A 22677-nucleotide genomic window follows, 5' to 3' on the forward strand; every position below is an offset into this window, starting at 1 on the left:
CGTCCCTGGGTGGGCTCGAACCACCAACCTTTCGGTTAACAGCCGAACGCGCTAGCCGGATTGCGCCACAGAGACTGAGATACCTATACGCTTGCATCGACTGTATAGATGGGTGTTGTGAGGAAAAGGGAGAGAGGGAATGGAAGAAAGGGGAAGAGGGGCCATAGAGAAAAAAAAGAGAGAGAGGCAAGGACAGAGGGAGCGAGAGAGAGGAAGTGGAAGGGAGAGAGGAGAGAAAGATAGAATGGAAGGGAGAAGGATAGAGAGGAAGGGAAAGGGAAGGAGAGAGGGAGACAGAGAGAGAAGGTGAGAGAGAAGGAGAAAATTAGAGAGTAAATACGATCAATCATCTAATCTGACGCGCAGGTTTTTCCTCACTATCCCGCTGTGATAGCGAGGTAAAGATACCCTTGTCGTTCAGAAAGGTACAAAATTGCATTTCTTTCTTTCTTTTTCTAATACATTTTTTGTCTTTGCAGGTAGGGACTTGAAACCAACTTCATTAAGTGCAGAATGGCCCTTTATAACTTTCACAACCATTTATTTTAACCCTTGTCGCTCAGAAACAAAACCTTTCTGAGCGACAAGGGTTAAAATAAATGGTTGTGAAAGTTATAAAGGGCCATTCTGTACTTAATGAAGTCCCTACCTACAAAGACAAAAAAGGTATTAGAAAAAGAAAGAAAGAAATGCAATTGTGTACCTTTTTTTCAACTAGGGTGAAAATGAATACCTGTGAAAGTTGTGTGGTGTCTTCCTGTACATAAAGAAGTTGGTTTTATGTGCCTATTATCTAAGAGGAAAAGCTATTAAGCTTTAAAAACTCACCAATAGGCACTTTCACCCCGGTCCCTAACTCTCTATCGTCTTAAACCCCGTGTGGCCGGTGCTGACGCGGTACCGCGCACTTGGAGCTCGGTTCTGCACACTTACATCTGGAGGACATGATTAAATTCAGCTTGTGAAATGTAGTACTCACGTCCCCCTTCAAATCACAATCAATTTCGAAAAAATTCGCTTTTCGGAATCTATTAGAGACAGCAGTCGATTGTCTGTTGAATATCGAAAATAAAACTATCTTTACCTCGCTACCTGAGCTCTACGCAGGTAAATCGTACGGGAAGGCGTGGATGTACATGTGTAGGTGTTCGAGTCAAACGGCCAAATTACAACGCTTTTGGTGTCGTATATTGATCTTCACTATGACGATTAGTATACTATCCACTAACAGCACTCCCTCTGTCCCCACAAACGGGTGCTTCGGCACAGCGCACCTCGCTGAAATGGCCCCTGGAGACATAACACCGGGCCACTGCGGCAGCTACACAGCCTCAAAGTCACAGCACTGTCCCGTAAAACTGCGCCACAGAGCCGCCAAGGTGGTTGAGAAGTTTCAATTATATATATGTTTTCATTATGGGATGTTTCGGAAAAAAACTACAACAAACGCCCTTCTGCAGCAAAAAACGTGCTGTTCAAAGTGTAATTATTTGTTTACAACAAATAAAATACAAATAAGGGAAATACATGATATATATCAATATGGATAATTAATTGAATTTCAAATAATCAAAAACATGACATATACAACCATTTTGTGTGGCCAACCAGACTGACACACACTCTAATAAGTAAAGGTTCTAGGGTTTTTAGGGTTCCCGGGGTTGATACTGTGGATGAACCCTTAAAGGCTCTTATTAGACTATTTTACCAAGATTCCTGGCAAACAAGGATCGTTCGCGATCAATCGAGATCATGATAAAAAAAAGGGTTCTTAAATGATCCGTTGTGTCTAGGACAGACCTCTAGGTTCTTAAACGAACCTTTAACTCACGAAGAACCCAAGGCTTCTAAAAAGAACTGCTGAAGAACTTTCAGTTTTTAGAGTGCAGCATGGCACTAAAATAAGTTAATACGTTTTCTCTTTTTCTATTTCATAGGTCTGATTGTTCCCCAGGAACGTCTAACGGGGTCAAGGAACATCTGGCACAGGCTAAACACGAGCAGGGCTCACTGTCTCTTCTGCCCTGTGTGAGGACCTCGTGAAAGGTTACAGTTCGACTGGGTGAAGTGCCTCTTGAATGTGGTAGCGAGAGCTGGGTATCCCTATAGAAATATCTATCAAGTGTTTCCTTTTTGTTTCTTCATTCGCAGTTTCCAATTGTTCAGCATAACATTGCTCCTTAATTAGCTTCATCGCTGCAGTCCTTTACTTTTTTTTGTTTGCTTTCTATTCAACACCGAAACAGTCATTCCTTCTTAGGCTCGGTGCTACATTCGGAAAATAGCATAAACCAATGTCATATTAGGCTAGAATAATTTTAATGTTATCATGTGTTATTCATTAACTTTAAGTAATAATTTTTTCATCAGATATAGGTCTGGACCAAATCAATATTTTGACCCAACCATGAATCGCATGTTACAAACCCTATATTCATGGCAAATGCACTCTGGGATAGAAGGAATGCTTCTCACGAATCAAAACATGATTTTGTAAGTTTGTAATTTGGTATCAGTGAGTTGGTCAAAGGGTTTATTTGGTTCAAGTCATAATAAGATAATATTTTTAAAATAAACACTACAGGATGTCATATTTTAAATGAGTACTTTTTAACAATCTTTTAAAGGCTGGGAACAATCTGGTGGAATATCTGCAACACCGGAGACCCGACACCAGTTTTCTTAAGCTTTTGTGAGTATTCAGGGACATGTACTGGATAATATATCATGGCTTTGGAAGGCTGTGGATGTTTGCTTTAAAATTATTTTATTAGCTTTATTAGATCTGTGCTTTCCTACATGGACGTTTTTGCAGCCGTGTATTAATTGTCATGTAAAATGAATGTATAATACGAGTGCTGAAATGTAATTTAAATTGTAATTCTAGCGATACTAATAGCAAAAGTCCAAAAACCAAATACCATTACTGTTAATGTTATTGATGTTGTTTTATAATTATTAAACACAAGGTTTCGCTTTAAAAGCATGTGTCGCCTTATTTGGATGGGGTGGGAATATCCTCTAATTAAGCAGTTCTTCATATAGATTTTTCATATTATTTTACACAATGTTATCCCAGCATTTTGTGCACTATAAACCAATTAATGGTTTACACATTTAACTCAAAGCGCTCGTCTCGTCTGCACTTATCAGCTTTTACAATCTATAATTTAAATTGGAATTTGTAAAATGTATTGCGATTGCACTGGCAATCATGACAAAAAATGAAGACCGGCAATAAAAACTGTAGTAAAAGCTAAGCCTGTCTTGCCCCCCCTCTCCATCCTCCTGAAAGTCCGGGAATACGTTGCAAATACGCAAAGGGAGGCTCTTATCCACCAATGTCCATTCGAGGTTGTAGCAAGTGAAGGTCTCTATAAGGCTTGGCAAGCACGGGAACCCCCTTCCACAGTGTTGGCCCCTGGACCAGGCTCTGCAGTGCCACCAATCCAGGGAAGGGAGAGAGAGATACAAGAAAGGGGAAATTCAGCAGGGACGTGTCGTTTGGGCTACAAGACCATCGCCAAGCAGCTTGGTGAGAAGGTGACAACAGTTGGAAGAAACACAAAATAACTGTCAGTCTCCCTCGATCTGGGGCTCCATGCAAGATCTCACCTCGTGGAGTTTCAATGATCATGAGAACGGTGAGGAATCAGCCCAGAACTACACGGGAGGATCTTGTTAATGATCTCAAGGCAGCTGGGACCATAGTCAACAAGAAAACAATTGGTAACACACTACGCCGTGAAGGACTGAAATCATGCAGCGCCCGCAAGGTCCCCCTGCTCAAGAAAGCACATGAACAGGCCCGTCTGAAGTTTGCCAATGAACATCTGAATGATTCAGAGAACTGGGTGAAAGCGTTTTGGTCAGATGAGACCAAAATCGAGCTCTTTGTCATCAACTCAAATCGCCATGTTTGGAGGAGGAGGAATGACCCCAAGAACACCATCCCCACCGTCAAACATGGAGGTGGAAACATTATGCTTTGGGGGTGTTTTTCTGCTAAGGGGACAGGACAACTGCACCGCATCAAAGGGACGATGGATGGGGCCATGTACCATCAAATCTTGGGTGAGAACCTCCTTCCCTCAGCCAGGGCATTGAAAATGGGTCGTGGATGGGTATTCCAGCATGACAATGACCCAAAACACACAGCCAAGGCAACAAAGGAGTGGCTCAAGAAGAAGCACATTAAGGTCCTGGAGTGGCCTAGCCAGTCTCCAGACCTTAATCCCATAGAAAATCTGTGGAGGGAGCTGAAGGTTCGAGTTGCCAAACGTCAGCCTCGGAACCTTAATGACTTGGAGAGGATCTGCAAAGAGGAGTGGGACAAAATCCCTCCTGAGATGTGTGCAAACCTGGTGGCCAACTACAAGAAACGTCTGACCTCTGTGATTGCCAACAAGGGTTTTGCCACCAAGTACTAAGTCGAAGGAGTCAAATACTTATTTCCCTCATTAACATGCAAATCAATTTATAACTTTTTTGAAATGCGTTTTTCTGGATTTTTTTGTTGTTATTCTGTCTCTCACTGTTAAAATACACCTACCATTAAAATTATAGACTGATCATTTCTTTGTCAGTGGGCAAACGTACAAAATCAGCAGGGGATCAAATACTTTTTCCCCCCACTGTATGTGTATGTATGTGTATGTGTATATGTATATGTGTGAGTCTATAAGTGTGTGTTGTGTGTGAGCTCAGCAGTAAGCAGTTGGTACAGTCCACCGCTGTTCCGGCTCGTTGCCCGGTGTCGTTTCGGCTCCAAGTGGCAAGGGGGGTCTGGGCAGAGCTGGGGGGGAGGAGGGGCCACACGATAAAGCCTTATATTGGAAAGAGCGAGTCTCCAGAAGCCAGAACGACCGGCGTCTCTCCTACCATCGCATCCCCGCATCCGCACCGAGACGCCCGCACCGCTCCGCCGCTGAGACCGACTGCCCGCCCGCTTCACGGTAAATACACCTGCTAGTCCGGCCGGACGGTGTAGGGCTCATGTGTATGTGTATATAATAGATCTAGATCTCACTGTGGGTAATGGTTGCACTGCGCTGGTGTGGAGATGCTGTGCGGAATTCGGGATGAAAGGGCTCTTGTTCTGTATCAACCACAGTCGCTCGCCTATTATCGAGTGGTCTGTCTGTAGTCGAATCCATGTTTCAATTTGTATTTTCCCCCGTTTTTATATATTTATTTAATTTAATTATTTTGGGAAACCCACGCCTCCCCCTCTCCCTCCCTTTTCTCCCCCCCCCTTTGTGTGTGTGTGTGTGTGTGTGTGTGTGTGTGTGTGTGTGTGTTACCCGTATCGGCCATTTTGTCAGGTCCAAATAAGGAATTCGCCCGAGAAAGCGATGGAAAGATGTCTTTTTACTCCAGCATTGTATGTCGGCTATATGAGCAAATGTTCCTCTTGCTGTAACGCCGGGACAACGAGATAACTGTACCGTCTCGTCTGGGACGTGATTAGTCCAACTCACCGCTCGGGAAAAACCAACATAACGGTTCCGTTATTTCCAAACACTCAGCGTGTCCCCATCCAACATCATATCGAGATCAGATCTTAGTATTTACCAAAAGGACTGTCTATTGTATTGAATGTTCACGAATTTTAACAAAATATATGCTTTAATTATTAATATGTATGTATGTGTGTATATATTTGTACATTTCCATATCGTTTGTCTCTTATAGGTCGGTCGGTCGATAGATGTCTGTTTCTATTGATTAACACATGCAGTGTTAATGTGTGTGTGTGTGTGTGTGTGTGTGTGTGTGTGTGTGTGTGTGTGTGTGTGTGTGTGTGTGTGAGGGGGAGAGACGGGGGGGGGGGGGGGGGTTGGGTGTCTAGCACATTATAACTCGCGTTGTCGTAGATTCTTCCAAGAATGTGCACATTCAAAACACACAAATTTAATAAGCACATGCATGCATTTTGTAGAATACTCTTTCATTTGCGAACACATTCACCGGCTTAAAATAACTGTGCCGTGGGCGCACTGGTGTCCCCGTTATTTTCTGGTGTGCATCACAAATAGGTTGTCAAGACGGCACGGAAAGGGTTTCGACAGTGTCGATCGGCACCTGATACCCGAGAACATCTGCGCAGAAACGGGCTAGGGCGAGAAGGGCAGCATGGATTGAGATAGATGCCCATCAGAAAGTGGTACGTGGGTGGAAAGTACTTTGAGACCCCCAACGTAGCCGATCTGGAGTCGCCGGACGTGTATGTGTAGTACTGCTTGGATGCTGTGCACAACGCACTGGAGAAAGGATTGTACCTTGTGGGGAGTCTGTTAAAATTGAACAAATAAATAGTTTCCTCGTCCAGTAAGTACACACACACTACAAATAATAGACCCGTTTGTGTGTGTGTGTGTGTGTGTGTCTGGGGCCGGGGCGTTAATATCCATATTTCAATGTTCCCATTGTTTCCCTTACAGCGATTTTTCCAATTGCCTTCGACAGTTGTGTCCTATAAAGAGCTATAAAAAGCCCGGCTAATATAGTGGGATGGTTGACTTCACATTGTCAATTCCATTACCAAGACGAACTGGGGGACACACGTAGCCTGGTGGCACATTGTGAGTGTTTTGGGCCCCAGCGCCAGCCAATACAACATCCCAAAACGGAAAAGTCTTAGCATTGATGTATTGCTGCATGGTGTAGTGGAGTGACGCGACTTGGGGACCCCGTTCTGGACTGGCGGTTGTGTGGTGTATAGCCTTGTGTTTCTGTCAATTCTAAACGCGTGTGTGTGTGTGTTGGGAGATGGGGTTCATTCAGTCTGTCTTTGTATCTGTGTTGTTCGTCTCTGTGTGAGTCAGTTTGTGTATGTTTCCTGGAGTCTTTTTGTCAGGCTGTGCATGCGTGTGTCAATTTGGTTACCAATCTCTCTCCGTACGTGTATGCCTCGGTCTCGGTGTGTGTGTGTGTGTGTGTGTGTGTGTGTGTGTGTATGAGCGTGTGGGTCAGGCAGTGTGTGTGTGTGTGGTAGACCGGGCTGTGATTTAATTGCCAGTGTCAGATTGGAATTTCACATTGGAAACGGAAGGGGACGAGCTCTCGTTGACCTCTGATTAAATGAATTGAGGGGCCAGTGCGACGAGGAAAAAATAAATAAAAACAGAGACAGGGAGACAGAGATACAGGAAAACTCGTACATCACTCTTCCTCCTCTCACCTCCCAACGTCTCTCTCTTTCTCTCCATCTCCATATCTGTTTAATTACATATCTCTTTCTCACCACCACCCCCCTCTACCTCTCTTTCTTCTTCAGCTGTCACACTTTATTAGGCTACGGTAGAACTTGGTGAGCCGTGTTCAAATCGAGTTATAGCTAACACGCGCGCACACACACACACACACACACACACACACACACACACACACACACACACACACACACACACACACACACACACACACACACACACACACACGACCTCTCGTCTCCGTATAGGACTACTTCCTTCAATGCAGTCTTTAGCAGTCTAGTGCCCAAAGCGTGTGAAGTGTGTTGGTTTCCCAGCCTATACGTGCCGTACAGTAACGCCACTAGGTGGGACAGGTTTAAACGGCGAGTCGCTGCGGTAAACAGATGGTCTTTGGAGTCGTGTGGGGTGGGGGGTTGGGCGAGAGGGAAGGGGGAGATACATCTTCATTCTACTGTCCCAACTGAAAGACTTGTATCTTCTGCAGGTTAAGCATTCGCACAGCCTAGAGTATTTTTTTTATAAGAAGTGACCCATTATATGTATAGGCTAATACACACGCACACACACACACACACACACACACACACACACACACACACACATCAAAATGTAAGAGAAAACAAATGATCGTTTCCTTGGTTTTGTCATTTTGTCTTTAACAGATGTGTACTTTGGATTAAGGTGAGAGAGAGAGAGAGAGAGAGAGAGAGAGAGAGAGAGAGAGAGAGAGAGAGAGAGAGAGAGAGAGAGAGAGAGAGAGAGATTTCAACGTTATTAAAAATAATATATAAAGGGGAAACTCAGTCGTTTGATGGGGTCACACAGAATGACTTCGTCAGAGAAATCAACCCTCCGAACCACCACAAACACTCACAGACACACGCACGCACCATTCCGCAATCCGTAAACCGTGCTGGAGCAGAGGTCGTGGGTCGCTGACCGCGTTGAAGTGTGTCCGGGCGAATTCATGAATGGCAGCTAATGAATCGCACCCCCCCAACCCCCTGTCACTTTCTCCTTCTCCCCCTTTCCCTTCCTCTCCCCGTCTTTCTCTCTCTCACTCCCCCACCAGCACCGCAAGGTCACTCCAAAACGAAAGAATGACACAATGCACCCCCCTCTACATTCCCCCTTTTTTGTCCCCATGAATAACGAGTGCCGAGCAGAATTCTCGTTGCGGCCCAACACCTCTCATTCACCCCCTCTCTTTCTACCACAATTTCCCCTATTGCATCTCCTATCAAGAACAACGCACATTTACCATACAGCTTCCTACACCTGCTCCAAACGCCGTGCCACTTCGACACCGGAGAACTCGGAGCGTTACGCAAAAGGGACAAGTGTGTGTTGCGTTAGGAATGCATGCAAATACAGTCGGAGAAAATGATCTACAAAAGAAAAAAAAGAAAGGTATGCGTTCAGTAGCCTATGTCACGCAGTTGGATATTCAAGTAACTGCAAAACCTGCGACGTTACACAGCAAACCCGTAAAATACTCATTAGACAAAAAAAATATAATTTTCCATTCGAAATGGAGATGAGACATTTGATGGTTAATATTATTTAAGAACACCCATATTATAATTATATTTCAATTAAAACCCTGTAGGTGGTTGAATTCCCATAAGACCTAGAGGAGATTGTTGATTATCATTAATTATTAGTATTCTATATCATATTTATCTTGTTTTAGTTAGGATGTGTTCTAGGTGACGTCATAATCGTGCCGGATTCTAGCCTTTTTTTTAAATATACATTGGGGGAAATCTCTGAATATATAAATCAATGTGATGAATTTTAGCTTCACAGGTCGAATCACATGATGACCCATATTTTCGCTGCACAATCTCTCCGAAAGCGAAAAGAAAATCCCCGCAGTGCGCGCGCATGTCTGTGAAGTAGGTCGGTTCCCCCACCCCCCACCAGATCCTCCCCTCCGAGGTATTTGGGAAATTTTCATCTCCGCCACCGGCTCGTATCAGACGAGCTTCTATCGCCGATTCAAACCTGAGTCGCATCAAATATTTAAAGCGACAGCCGTCCGAGTATCTGCGAACTCTCTCTCTCTCTCTCGGAATGACAGCGAGCAGAGAAAAAGAGACCGAGAGGAAAAGCGAGAGAGAGAGAGAGATACACAAGCTTCTTTATTTCATTCTCCTGAAACCAAATCTGCCCGTCTTTCCTCCCGCACACACACACACTGTGCAGCCCGCATCTAGAACACCTGCTCGGAGACGGATATTGTAATTATTATGAGGATGATTATTGTTGATGTTGATGGCGTTTATCTTTATCATTCCGTCTCTTTCTTTCCTATAAAGCTGTTGACATTGTTTTTGTTTCGACTGTGTTTGAGCACAAGCCTATTCCAGCGTATTTGCATTTGTATTGCCCTTGTGAATGTGTGTGTGTGAGTGTGTGTGTGTGTGTGTGTGTGTGAGTGAGAGAGAGAGAGAGAGAGAGAGAGAGAGAGAGAAAGAATGTGTGTCTGATAGAGAGAGTGTGTGTGTGTTTGACAGGCTAAGTATGCATGTTTGAGAGAGAGGGTGATTGTGTGTATGAGAGAATGTCTTTGAGGATGTGTGTATGAGAGAGAGAGAATGTCTGTCCGTGTCTTTGAGAGTGAGGGTGTGTGTGTGTGCGTGTGTGTATGAGAGACAAATAGTGTGTGTGTCTCTTTGAAAGTGAGCGTGTTTGTGTGTATGAGAGAATGTGTGTGCGTGTCATTGAGTGTGTGTGTGTGTGAGAGAGAGAGAGGATATGTGTGTGTGAGAACTCCTATTTGGATGTGTAGCTATAAATCACAGGACCTTATCTGCCACACAATTGTAAACGCGTCAGCCCCTTGTTCTCTCTAATTAATGACTGTTACCGCGGTCCTCTCAGCCCCCCCCTCCGCTACCTTCAACAACAGCCTCTTTCATCCTGCACCCCCTTCCCTGCACCCAGGAAGCATACTTACCTTGAACTGTACCCGAGAGAGTTATTTCAGGGCAATGGAGTGGGTAATGAGATGTACTGAGTAGTGGAGACTTAGCAGACAGAGAGAGAGATGGGGATGAGAGGGGGATAGGGGACAGAGAAATAAGTGGGGGGTCTAAAGTTGAATGATGAAAATGGGGGGGAAAAATAAAGAAAAGTACTCTGGTCCTGCAGAGACACAGTCCAGTCCAGTACAGCAGGACAGCAATCCCCAACAGTGAAAGACGGACCCATAAGCAGTAGCCAAGACAGGTCAATGAAGTCACTGACTGATCCAATTAAATCAGGAAGAGCTTGGGGTAGGAGCTCTCTGTAGCTGCACAGGTGTGCCTACTGTCACACTGCTGCTGCTGCCAGAACCCAGCGATGTTGAGAAAGGAAACAATGGAGATGCCAGAACAAAAAAAAATCTGTCTTCCTGTGTAAAACTGGTGTCCTCAGTCTATTAGGTGTTATATGTCATCCTTTAAAGCACTGGTTCTTAACCCTGGTCCCATGGCCTCCACTATCCTGCTGGGTTTGGTTCCAACTGGGTTCTTAATGACTTAATTAAACCTTAATGAAGTTATTTTGACCGTACTTCTTCAGTTCTGAGACTACAGGGTTAATTGTAGGGCTAGTATGATACATGTTGAGTATAGGGCATACACGACGTTGGCCACCCGTGATGAGCCATTACTGGCCCACTGACCATCGGCGGCGCTTTAAGTCCACATAGCTGTTTGTCTCAAGCTAGGAGCTTGGCAATATCATCTGATTGAGGGTTAAACTGGATTATCCATTTTAATTAAACCTAAAGAGAGCAAGGCGGGGCGGTGGATGAGGGAGGGAGGGAAGGAAAGAGGGATGAAAGATGGAGAAAAGATGGGACTTTAATAGGGGAAGGGGAGGGAGAGGAAGAAAGAGCAAGAGAGAGATAGTATAGCAGAAACATGCTGGGGGAGAGAGAGAGAGAGATAATATGAAAAGTGAAGGGAAGAATGAGAAGGAATGCTGGGGGAGCGAAAAAGAGAGAATTGCATTTAGGTGCAATTAGGTGCAATGTAGGATCAGAAAAGGCTGCATATAACTGAATACAGATAAACTGAATAGAATTAAACATCAAAAAAACTTAAAGGGAATTATGTAGAATTATGCATTTCCAGATAGAGAGATACGGAGAGAGCGAGGCAGAGAGAGAGGCGTTGTAAATGATCAGGGATATTTATTAACCTGGCCCGTGTCACCTCCGATCGCCTCCCACAGTAACTGTGTGGCAGATGGCCCGCACGCCACGAGGCAGAGAAAGAGTAAATAGAAAAGCAGTGGCCCTTTCTCTGTGGTGGGGGGGTGATGACTTGGAGGGGGTGAACAGCAGGATGGGATGACTTGGAGGGGGGTGAATGGAGAAAGAGGAAGACAAACAGCAAGACAGAGATATAGAGTGGGAGACAGAGAGATAAACAGCAAGAAAGAGATGGAAAGACAGAGGGAGAGAGAAAGACAATCCAAGTAGTCAAAAAATGGATGTCATACACTGAGAACTCCACCACCCTTCACGCTCTCTCTCTCTCTCTCTCTCTCTCTCTCTCCCACACACACACACACACACACACACACTTCCAGAACTTCAGGTACCAATCTGGTCCATTGAGGGGGGGAGGGCAAGAGCTGCTTATGCAAGAACAGTAATCAGTAAGGATAGAGAGGGAGGGGGTATAATAATTACTGTGCTGTTTTTGGTCTTCCACAGATGTGCACATTACCCACACGTGCTGTGTGTACATTAAAGAGAGAGAGTGGAGGGAGGGAGCAGAAAGAGAGGGGGAGGGGGAGGGGGAATGGAGTCAGAGAGAAGGATTTGAGTAGAGGGAAGGGTGGAAAACTAAGAGAGAGAGAGGGGGGGGTACAAAAGGGAGAGATGAAGATATGAGGAGGGTTGAATGTTGAATTGAGGGAGGAGAGTAAAAGGTTTGATCACACAAACACACCCCCAACCACACACTCTCACATCAACGAATCACCAGTGACCGCAGTGTGTATTTCAAAACTAATCAAGACCTGCATATTTCATTAGAAACAGAACTGTATCAGTGAGACAAATCATAAATCATACCTTAAAGCAGTACAAAGCACTTCCACATCTGGCACGCCGCCACGCCCTTCCATTATGTAAGCAGATTTCCCTGTTCTCGCCTCCATTTCCCTGAAAGTCATGTAACCGGTCACCTCTGGCCAGCTACAGTCAAAACCTGATGATGATGATAATAATAAAGATCATCATCATCAATAGTTGTATACCTGAATTAATCTTCAATTAATCTGGGTTTGTGCTGCTGTGTGGTTTTGTGCATGAAAACCACAACCTGCATTGAATAATCCCTTCATGGAAGAGCTAGTACTATGTGGGTATGTGTGTATGTAGTGTGTGTGTGTGAAAGTATCTGTTTGTGTCCATTTGAGTATCAATGTGTGTGTACATGCCATTGTTTGTACTCCGTGTCTGCACCCAGACCTGTCTATATTACTGCCCTGTATTGCACTGAACAAACACAAAAGACACGTGAGCTTTTCCCATATAATTAACCGGGAGTTGTACCACAGCAGTTGTGGCCATAAAGGCTGCTTCCGTGCTTTTGATAGACTGCTAGGGGGATCCTGTGTCATTACGCAGAGTCATCAGCTGATCGGGTAATGTCGTGGTAACGTTGCATAAAAGTGAGAACGGAACAATATGACGTCTTTTGCAGACTCTGGGGGATGCTTTCAAAAACATTGCACAACAACCTTATACAATGAAAGTTACATAACAGCTCTCTGCAGAACCTATATCGAGGCGTAACAAGAGACAGAAAATTGAACTATGAGTTAAGTGTGTATTGCGTGCAAAATACTAGAATGATGCCCAGAGAGGGGGCTGTGAGATATGCAGTCGGATCGGGGGTCATGCGTTTCTGCAGTGTTTCTCTCCTGGGGTATTTAGTCAGAACTCGTCGCATGACCCAACTACAACATAATGCTTCATTTCCACCGGTCACGTTTAGGTCCACCGCGGCCGGTCCGTTTGAGTCTAGGCATTTCCACTGTGGCTCAAGTGCACCTCCGCCTGTGTCCAAACTAGTTTCAGAAGACACTGTTCTGTACATCACACCTGCTCAGTCCCAAAATGGTCTGGTGGATGTAGTATTACGTTCCCTTACGTAGCCAAATGCATAGTCACTGAAGTTTGAAATTGTAACCACAATACTGGCGGCCACTATCGATGCGAAAGCAGTTATTAACATCTGGTTGGAATGAGTGCCACACAGGCATGGCACGGACATGCTGAAGTGCACCTAAGCAAGGACAGTGGAGACTCGGTGTCACACAACAGGGCCAGGGCCACATGTGTTTGCACAAGAGAAGCCTGTCTATGGGGATTCTTTCTGATCTCTTCTTCAAGTTATTTATTATTATTAATATTATTATTATTAGTAGTAGTAGTAGTTGTTGTAGTATTTATTTATTTCTTGGCAGACACCCTTAGCCAGGGCGACTTACAACATAAGTGCAATACAAAGTGCAAAAATACAGGCATCAAACATTACAAATTCAAATTTACAATATACAAAGAGTCAAATTTACATTAAACAAAGTTCATCCCAGGTGTGTTCTGTCACAGAATATTTTCAGTGCCATTGCCCCAGAACCCACCATGCTCGCACTCCCACTCATGTAGTTGAAGCTGAACATTTGATAACATTCAAAAACAGACTGGATAGGATCCTTGGATAACTTTGTTATTAATGGACATAAGCACAATGGGTCAAATTGCCTCCTCTCATTTGTAAACTTTCTCATGTTCTTATGTTACAGTCTCCGGTACTGTGTTGTATAAATCAAATTATAAACTTGGCTGCCTTATATATATATAATATAATATAATATATATAATATAATACACTCACCTAAAGGATTATTAGGAACACCATACTAATACTGTGTTTGACCCCCTTTCGCCTTCAGAACTGCCTTAATTCTACGTGGCATTGATTCAACAAGGTGCTGAAAGCATTCTTTAGAAATGTTGGCCCATATTGATAGGATAGCATCTTGCAGTTGATGGAGATTTGTGGGATGCACATCCAGGGCACGAAGCTCCCGTTCCACCACATCCCAAAGATGCTCTATTGGGTTGAGATCTGGTGACTGTGGGGGCCAGTTTAGTACAGTGAACTCATTTTCATGTTCAAGAAACCAATTTGAAATGATTCAACCTTTGTGACATGGTGCATTATCCTGCTGGAAGTAGCCATCAGAGGATGGGTACATGGTGGTCATAAAGGGATGGACATGGTCAGAAACAATGCTCAGGTAGGCCGTGGCATTTAAACGATGCCCAATTGGCACTAAGGGGCTTAAAGTGTGCCAAGAAAACATCCCCCACACCATTACACCACCACCACCAGCCTGCACAGTGGTAACAAGGCATGATGGATCCATGTTCTCATTCTGTTTAGGCCAAATTCTGACTCTACCATCTGAATGTCTCAACAGAAATCGAGACTCATCAGACCAGGCAACATTTTTCCAGTCTTCAACTGTCCAATTTTGGTGAGCTTATGCAAATTGTAGCCTCTTTTTCCTATTTGTAGTGGAGATGAGTGGTACCCGGTGGGGTCTTCTGCTGTTGTAGCCCATCCGCCTCAAGGTTGTACGTGTTGTGGCTTCACAAATGCTTTGCTGCATACCTCGGTTGTAACGAGTGGTTATTTCAGTCAAAGTTGCTCTTCTATCAGCTTGAATCAGTCGGCTCATTCTCCTCAACAAGGCATTTTCGCCCACAGGACTGCCGCATACTGGATGTTTTTCCCTTTTCACACCATTCTTTGTAAACCCTAGAAATGGTTGTGCGTGAAAATCCCAGTAACTGAGCAGATTGTGAAATACTCAGACCGACCCGTCTGGCACCAACAACCATGCCATGCTCAAAATTGCTTAAATCACCTTTCTTTCCCATTCAGACATTCAGTTTGGAGTTCAGGAGATTGTCTTGACCAGGACCACACCCCTAAATGCATTGAAGCAACTGCCATGTGATTGGTTGGTTAGATAATTGCATTAATGACAAATTGAACAGGTGTTCCTAATAATCCTTTAGGTGAGTGTATATACACAAACAGATACATAGCGGCTAGAAACATGCGATTCTCTAGTGTCTTTTTCCATCATTGAGACGACTAGCCGACTGTAGTTGATTTCTAATGAGATGCTTCGGTTCCTTCCCCGTCCACCCCTTCCCTCCCCTCTCTCCCGTGCATACTGCTGATGTTTAATTTGCGCCGGTTTAATCAAACCTCCGATGGGCTGATTGATGACATGCAAACAGCCGGAGAGACAGATAGTAAATTTAAGCGGGAGGTTGACTTACAGCTCTCGATTTATTGGAATGGACAGTCTGCCCGAGAGTGCACATGCGTGTGTGTGTCAGTGTGTATTGGTGTATGTGGGAAATCCCTTCTTTGCTCTGTATGCATCTTCCCTCATCTCCCCTGCTTTTCAAAGCTGCAATCCACAGTCATTAAGTTGTCTGGATGCCCCCATCTGACACAACGCTGCCTATTTTTAGCTCCAGGAGATTAGGCAGTGGCTCGGCGCGATTGGAGTTGTTCTGTAGAGCCATTCAATTAAGGGGGAAGAAGTGAGAACAATATGGGAATTCTACATGTTTTAACTAAAAATAACAAGAAATGTATTTGGGATGAGGTCAATTATGGACCACCACAGGGATTGTAGGCCTGGGCTCATCAGCCAAATTGTATTTTCATTACTGACAAGCCTCTGTGCTGCTATGGAACAGAAAATGACCCTTTCTGTTAATATATATGCCTCCCCTCCCTATCAATTCCTCACTGTTACCAATAAACCAAAGTCAAAATCAGTTTAAACAAAACAAAAATAAATTAAAATTAAATGTCTGTGTGTGTGTGAGAGAGAGACTGTATACCCCAAAGTATGTATTTCTACATGCGTGTGCCTGCCTGTTAGTCTGTTGATTTGGGTCCGTTTCTAAGTCATGAGTTCTATGTATTCATGTGATCTGTGATTCAGCTGCCAAGTCATTCTAGAAGAAGGGGAGAAAAAAAAAGAAAAAAGGAAAGAAAGATCAATATTGGCATCCCTCCTAGATGTGAAAATTGCAATTTTCCAGCCTCTGTACCCTTTAGTCTATTAATCATTGCCTTTAGTGCAGCTCAGCGCATTCAGGTGAGTGGTCTAAAAGCAGGGTGCTGTTTTTTGTTGCCTGCCACAGTCATCAACCACAGAGGCAATGCAAACTGTCAACACAATGGTAAACAATAATCAGACACACATTAACCTGGGCTACTGAGTGCCTTGGTCCTGGAGAGACACAGTCCAGTACAGAAGGGTCTACAGCCCTGGTCCTGCAGAGACACGGTCTAGTCCAGTACAGCAGGGTCTCCAGCCCTGGTCCTGCAGAGCTATGGTACGGCATGTGCACAGAGGCTCTCTGAGATTCTGAGATTATCTGAAACTGGACAAAGTGTCCTTTGCCTGTTACTCTCTGTGCATCTCTCTCCAGACCCCCTCTCCCTCCCCCACCCTTTGCCCTCACTTTCCCACCCCAGGAATGCAGTTTATGCGTGGGAGCAGACCTGGGAGCCCTGGGGCAGAATTCCTGGGGATTAGGTCTGGCTGGTAGTGGCCGGACCTGGGGGTCTGCCAGGCACTGGGCTGTGCCAAGCCAGCATAGGACACGATAGTTCCCAGCATACAAAACTCCCCAGGTTGACTTCTGGTCCCTTTTGAGTACCTGCTTAATCCAGTATGGGGGCCACAGTACCAGAAAGCATGATGCCGCATGTTTGACTGGGGTCTCCTGTAATGAAGACCAAACTCTGTACACATCTGTTGAACAGGATCCAAAACGGTCTACAAAACAGGTGGGGCAATAATGCCAGGTTAATCCCAGTGGCATGGTGACATCATCAACGGGCACCCGAAAGCTGACCCTGGTTCTGTATGTGGCAACCAGGTAGACACATATGAACACAGACACCCATACAGACAGAGCAGTGCTTATTCCCTTTCGGACCACAGTGGCGGCTCCCTCACTACATGCAGGGGTTGACAGGGCTGAATATTAATAAAATAAATAAGTGTTTATCTTCCTTATAGTGATGCCAAACAGAACAAAGAATGAATAGGTTCAGCATGGACAAACAGCTCATCAAAATGAATTTGTTGCATTAAACATGGACTTAATCTCTTTATCTACCTATCCATCTCTCTCTCTGCCCTTTTCCTCCATCTGGGTTTATCTCCCTCTATTTATCCATCTACCTCTCCTCCTTCCATTAATGTATCCCTATTGATGTCTGCATTTCCTCTCTCCATCTGTGTATTTAATCGGGAAAATTAAACGTGACAATTGGTTCCCTTTAGGCATACCTGATTGCTCTACCAATTTATGATGAAGGTATCATGTTTCAGGAAGTTCCTGATTCAAACCCTGGCTGTGCCACTCACTCACTCGCTCGCTCACTCGATGCTGGACCCCCCAAGCAGCTTACTGAACCCTTTTTTGTCCTTCAGCAGAGATATAAAAGCCAGACCCTATTCATCCTATAACTCTGCAACAATAGTTATCAGAGGCACAAGCCTACGCCTGTTGTCCTCAAGTTGGTTGACATAAAAGCATCTTCTAATTGTCTTAGAATCGATGGCTATATCATATCTCCTCATTCATTCAGTTCCTGTTTCTGTCCTGGAGGGAAATGTGACTTGAATGAAATGTCAATGGAGGAAACTGCAGCCACACAACAGAGCGATTTAAAATGGATTTTGTTTTCTTTTTTGTGTGGTTTATGCTCAGGGATCAAAACGATGCATTTTTTTTTAATGCAAACTCATAATCGCATAATCCCGGAGAGAGTCTGGTGGGTGGGGTGTGTGTGTGTGTGTGAAAGAAGGAGGGTAAGAGAGTGTGTGAGTGCCCATGTGACTATATTGGTATGAGAGGATCTGTGTGTGAGGGAGTGTGAGAGAGTGAAAGTGTATGTGTTACCATTTTTGTCCAGTAGCCTGCAGAATGCAACATTTTACAAACCTTAGCAAGGGAATGTAATATTCCATATAAAGTTTTAGATCTGCCTTTCAGTAGAAGCTAGGAGCCCAAATCTGATTTATTTTCTATGAGTCTGACACTTTATGCTTATGCTGTAAAATAATCTGTAGGCAGGGTGTCTTATTCAACTGGATGGAAAATATGTACACTGTTGGGCAATGGAAAAAGTGGGATGATGGGATGTTAAGTGTAAAGGAACTCTGATCTCATCTATATATCCATCGATCTATGCATTACCTAAACATCTTAATACAGTGTATATATCTTCATACAATCCATGGAGAAGATGCCCACTTAAATCTGGCCTGACTTTCATTGAAATGGTTTAGACATGTTTTGGTTTGCGTTTTCTTCCACCATGATCTGTTGGCTTGAAGAGGATGTATTGTAAATGGGGGTTGGGAGGTGTGGGGGGCTGTAGAGGTACTCTCCGGTCTTATCGGACTCTGTGTCACTGTCCCTCAGTTCCAGGATGAAGATCGAGACAGGCCTGCAATGCCCCCCCAACCCCGAGATGGAGTCCCAGGCCGGCCTGCAGTTCTCGGTGGCCATAGAGGATGACTTTGAGGAAATCATGGCCATGAGTCAGGACATCTATGGCGGCCTGGACTACCTGCCCACGCGCTACCAGGCCTGGCTGCAGGAGCCGAACCGCATTGTTGTCCTGGCACGCAAGCAGGGCAAAGTGGTACGGCATCGGGGGGGGGGGTGGAGATCGGGGGGCCAGGGGGCGGGAAGTTGTGTAGTTGGTGGGGGGCAGTGGGGAACTGAGGGACTGGGGGCTAGACAACTGGGCACTGTAGACTGGGGATTGGTGGCTGGACACAGGGGCTAGAGACTGGACTATGTAGTCGATGGTGGGGAGTAGGTAGTAGGGAATGGGGGGGCTAGGGGACTGGAGACTACAGTGGGTGGTGGGTACTGCTCAGTAGGTGACAAGCAGACTATGTTGAGGGGACTAGAAACAAAGGATTGCTTAGTGGGTAAGGGTTACTGGAGACTGTATAGTGGGAAATGGCTACTTGGGGATGGATATTAGGGACTGTGTAGAGGTTTCTGGCTATTGGGGACTGGCCATTGGGTACAAGATACTAGGCAATGGTCAGTGGCAAATGGGAAGTGGGATTGGAGAAATTGTTACACATACCTGTCAGGACAACCGTTTAAGTTACTCCGCTGACAAATTATATCCAGCCTATGTTTTTTGTTTTTCTGGTGAGTTTGACAGTCAAAAATTCAGCACAGAAACATTGCATACCAATCACAGAATGGTGCCGAGTCATTATGCTGCCCCAGAATGATTTACTCGGGTGTGTTCTTCCACCACACTGCACGGCAATATTATCCTCACAATTCTGCTGCCCATGTCTGGAATTTTTATCCCAAATAGAAAATCAGAGCACCTGGAGAAAACCCGCACAGCCACAGGGAGACACCCTGGATTGGAATTAAACCAGGAGCTGGGAGACAGAATAATCACACACTTTCTGAGAATTGATGATGGGAGATCAGCTGACAAGTGTGTCGGTTCTTTTCTGATCCCTCTCCCCCCAACACTCGTGCACAGAGCTCACCTCCCCCTCGGAACCGGTAGTGGTTATGCAACGAGCATGTGAGCAGTGCACGGACACACTGCAAATGGATACACAGTGACCCTCATTGGGGCCCGTACCTGTATCCTGGTGACAGCGGGGAGAAATAGTGCTGTTTCTCTGCTTCCATGTACTAGGGTTTATCTCCCCCCAACACATAACCTATGCCAAAACTCCCTGGCATGCATGGGCACTGGAGGATGCCAAGTTGGTGCCACACTAGGGCACCGACCATAAAACTGGGCATTGTCTGTGCTCACTGGGCAGAATAAGTGGCTCCGGAGAGCGCCACAGCGCCATTGTTGCACCTCAGACTGTGCTGAGTGATGGATCATTGCAGTGGGCCTTGTGTCAAGGGGAAGGGCAGCTTGAATATACTGCCGTGTCCAATGTATGCATATTAAAAGCTCCTTTGGATTCTCTCTCTCCATCTCTCTCACTCCCTCTTGTCCTTCTCGGTCATCCCTGTAGTCAGTGCGAGTGATGGATGATGGGCGAAGATGGCTCAGTCTTATTACTGTGTCTAGTCTCTCTCTCTCTCAGTGCAATCTCAATCTCAATCTCTGTCATGAGGCTGTTTGACTCAAGTTTTGACTCGGTTTTGCTCTCCTCTGCCCAGATCGCGCTGGAGTCCGTGTGTGTGATCGACGATGGGGAGACCGTGCTGGTGGAGGGGCTGCGCGTCGCCCCCTCTGAGCGGGGCAAGGGCGTGGCCGGGGTGCTGCTCAAGTTCTGCTCCCAGCTGGTGAAGGCCAAACACCCCGATGTCAAGGTCACCCGGCTGACCCGAGATGACCGGCTGGGGCCCAAAGACTTCCAGAAGTACCGGCTCATCACCAAGCAGGTGACATACTGATACTACTGTATTCTGCCCTCACCCTGTGTCGCTCAAACCTTACCCCCTCCCCCACTTTCGTTTCTTTCTCTCTCTCCCTCCCTCCAGGCGATCCTCCTGGTGCGTTTCCGCTCGGAGGACATGAAGCTGCGCCTACAGGAGCTGGGGCTGCAGGGAGGCTGCCAGGACAGCGTGTCCCAGGATCCCGTGCGGCTGGACCCGGGGGTGGCCCACCACCTCTTCCTGAGCGCGGGACTGGCTCGCGACGTCCTGCCCAATGCCACCATCGTCCAGGACTGGCAGCCCTTCAAGCCTCTGCCCAGTAACATGGCCATCCTAATGAAGAAGGACATCGACTGGATGGTGGACGACGCCCAGTCCCCCAGCGTGGCCAGCCTGTGCACCTTCCCCTTCCGCGTGCCCATTGGAGACAACTGGTACTACCTCAACATCGACATGTTCGGCAAGGACCTGACGAAGGCCCGACGCCAGTTTATCGCCCACCTGCACCGCCACACAGACACCCTGCGTGGTCACGTGATGTGCCAGATGTTCCTTGACCCACCACTGTGGCAGCCGCTGGCCGACTTCTGCCGGGGCACTCTGGGAGTGGAGCTGGTGAAGGAATACACTGAGCAGTGCGTGGTGGAGTCCGACCTGGCCTAGAGAGCCAGCAAGGCTTCACACTCCCCCCGCCCCCACACCCCAAAAAATAAATCTAAAAGCCCCCAAAACGATAAAACAAGAAATACAGCAAGACTGAAATTCCTCCAGCTCTGAAACCGAAAACGGAGATGCAGATTTAAAAAACAAAAAAACAAAAAAAACAAGCAAGACAAAAATAAATAGAAAAATAAGAATAAAAGTCTTTATTCAGTATTAGAAGAAAGGAAACCAAAAACTATTTGAATGACTAACGAATTCTCCCGCTCCTCTCGAACCCCCAACCTGCATTTTTCTTTTCTACACAAGAAGAGAAAGGCGCAAATCCCCCCGGAAACGAGACGGATCAAGAAAATAAACAAAAGATATCCATCAACCATAACAAAAGGGGATGTTGGAAATACAGTTATGAAACGCTTTATAATCCAATCTGATCCAATCCAATCAAAGGTTGGGAAGTTCTTGAGTTATGCAAATGTGGAGTTTGGCTTTGTCTTAGGAACCTCCACACCACCACATACACTACCGACACCCAAAACTGGGATATCCAAAATAAAATATTATAATTCAAGAGACAGTAAAGAAAGCAAATTAAAAGCAAAGCTTGAAATATTTCCCAGTTCGAGGGTGTCTGGGGGCAATGTATACTCTTAAACACACTCCACTATGTTAATCTCTTGAATAAGTCACTTGTGTTTATTCAAAATCACAGGACAGCAACCCAATATTTCGGACCTTGCCCGGGATGTTTATCGAGTGTGACTGCATTAGCAGTTATTTAAAACACTGTACCACACTGCAGTTAAAAAAAAATACAGTGATCCTACAGCGATTCTTTATAAGGGGGAATTCGGAGGAATTAAAAATAAATAAATACATGAACCAATTTTAAAATTGGGTGGGGGGGGGGGGTGCAGTTAAGTTTCTGTGTACGTGACCCAACAAAAAACGATAAAAAAAATAAGTTTCAAGGAAAGCATTCAGAGAAGGGCCTTGACCATATGTAAACTTTGCCCTACCTCTGCATCCCAAATTACAAAGTTGGACCCAGTTGCGCTTTGATTTACAAGAAGCAGAAAGCTGGCTTTGAATTTACAATAAACATACAATATACATTTTGTGGTTTGGAATTCGCAGATAGGCCAAAGCTTGCAATTTGATGTAGACCAAAGCGTGCTAATTTGCCTTTCATGGATTGTGACTATTGAGAAATGGAAGGTAGCAATCCAGTGATTTTGCAGGAGATATTCATCCCAAGAGATCCTCAGAGTTTGGGCA

The 22677-nt window shown here is 45.3% G+C and overlaps 1 protein-coding gene and 1 non-coding gene across 2 annotated transcripts; one reads left to right on the forward strand and one right to left on the reverse strand.

Moving 5' to 3' along the window:
- trnan-guu (transfer RNA asparagine (anticodon GUU)) lies at positions 1-75 on the reverse strand. Its single transcript has one exon. It is a non-coding gene; the product is annotated as a tRNA-Asn (tRNA).
- A 4799-nt stretch (positions 76-4874) lies between these two features.
- Positions 4875-22256, forward strand: nat16 (N-acetyltransferase 16). The gene is made up of 4 exons (XM_066722686.1): positions 4875-4958; positions 18775-18997; positions 20521-20745; positions 20845-22256. Exons 2-4 carry the CDS (start codon positions 18782-18784, stop codon positions 21400-21402), a joined length of 999 nt encoding a protein of 332 aa, XP_066578783.1. The 5' UTR covers positions 4875-4958; positions 18775-18781; the 3' UTR covers positions 21403-22256.
- The last annotated feature ends 421 nt before the right edge of the window (positions 22257-22677 follow it).

This window comes from Amia ocellicauda, chromosome 14 (genome assembly GCF_036373705.1).
Source record: "Amia ocellicauda isolate fAmiCal2 chromosome 14, fAmiCal2.hap1, whole genome shotgun sequence".
NCBI classification, from domain to species: domain Eukaryota; kingdom Metazoa; phylum Chordata; class Actinopteri; order Amiiformes; family Amiidae; genus Amia; species Amia ocellicauda.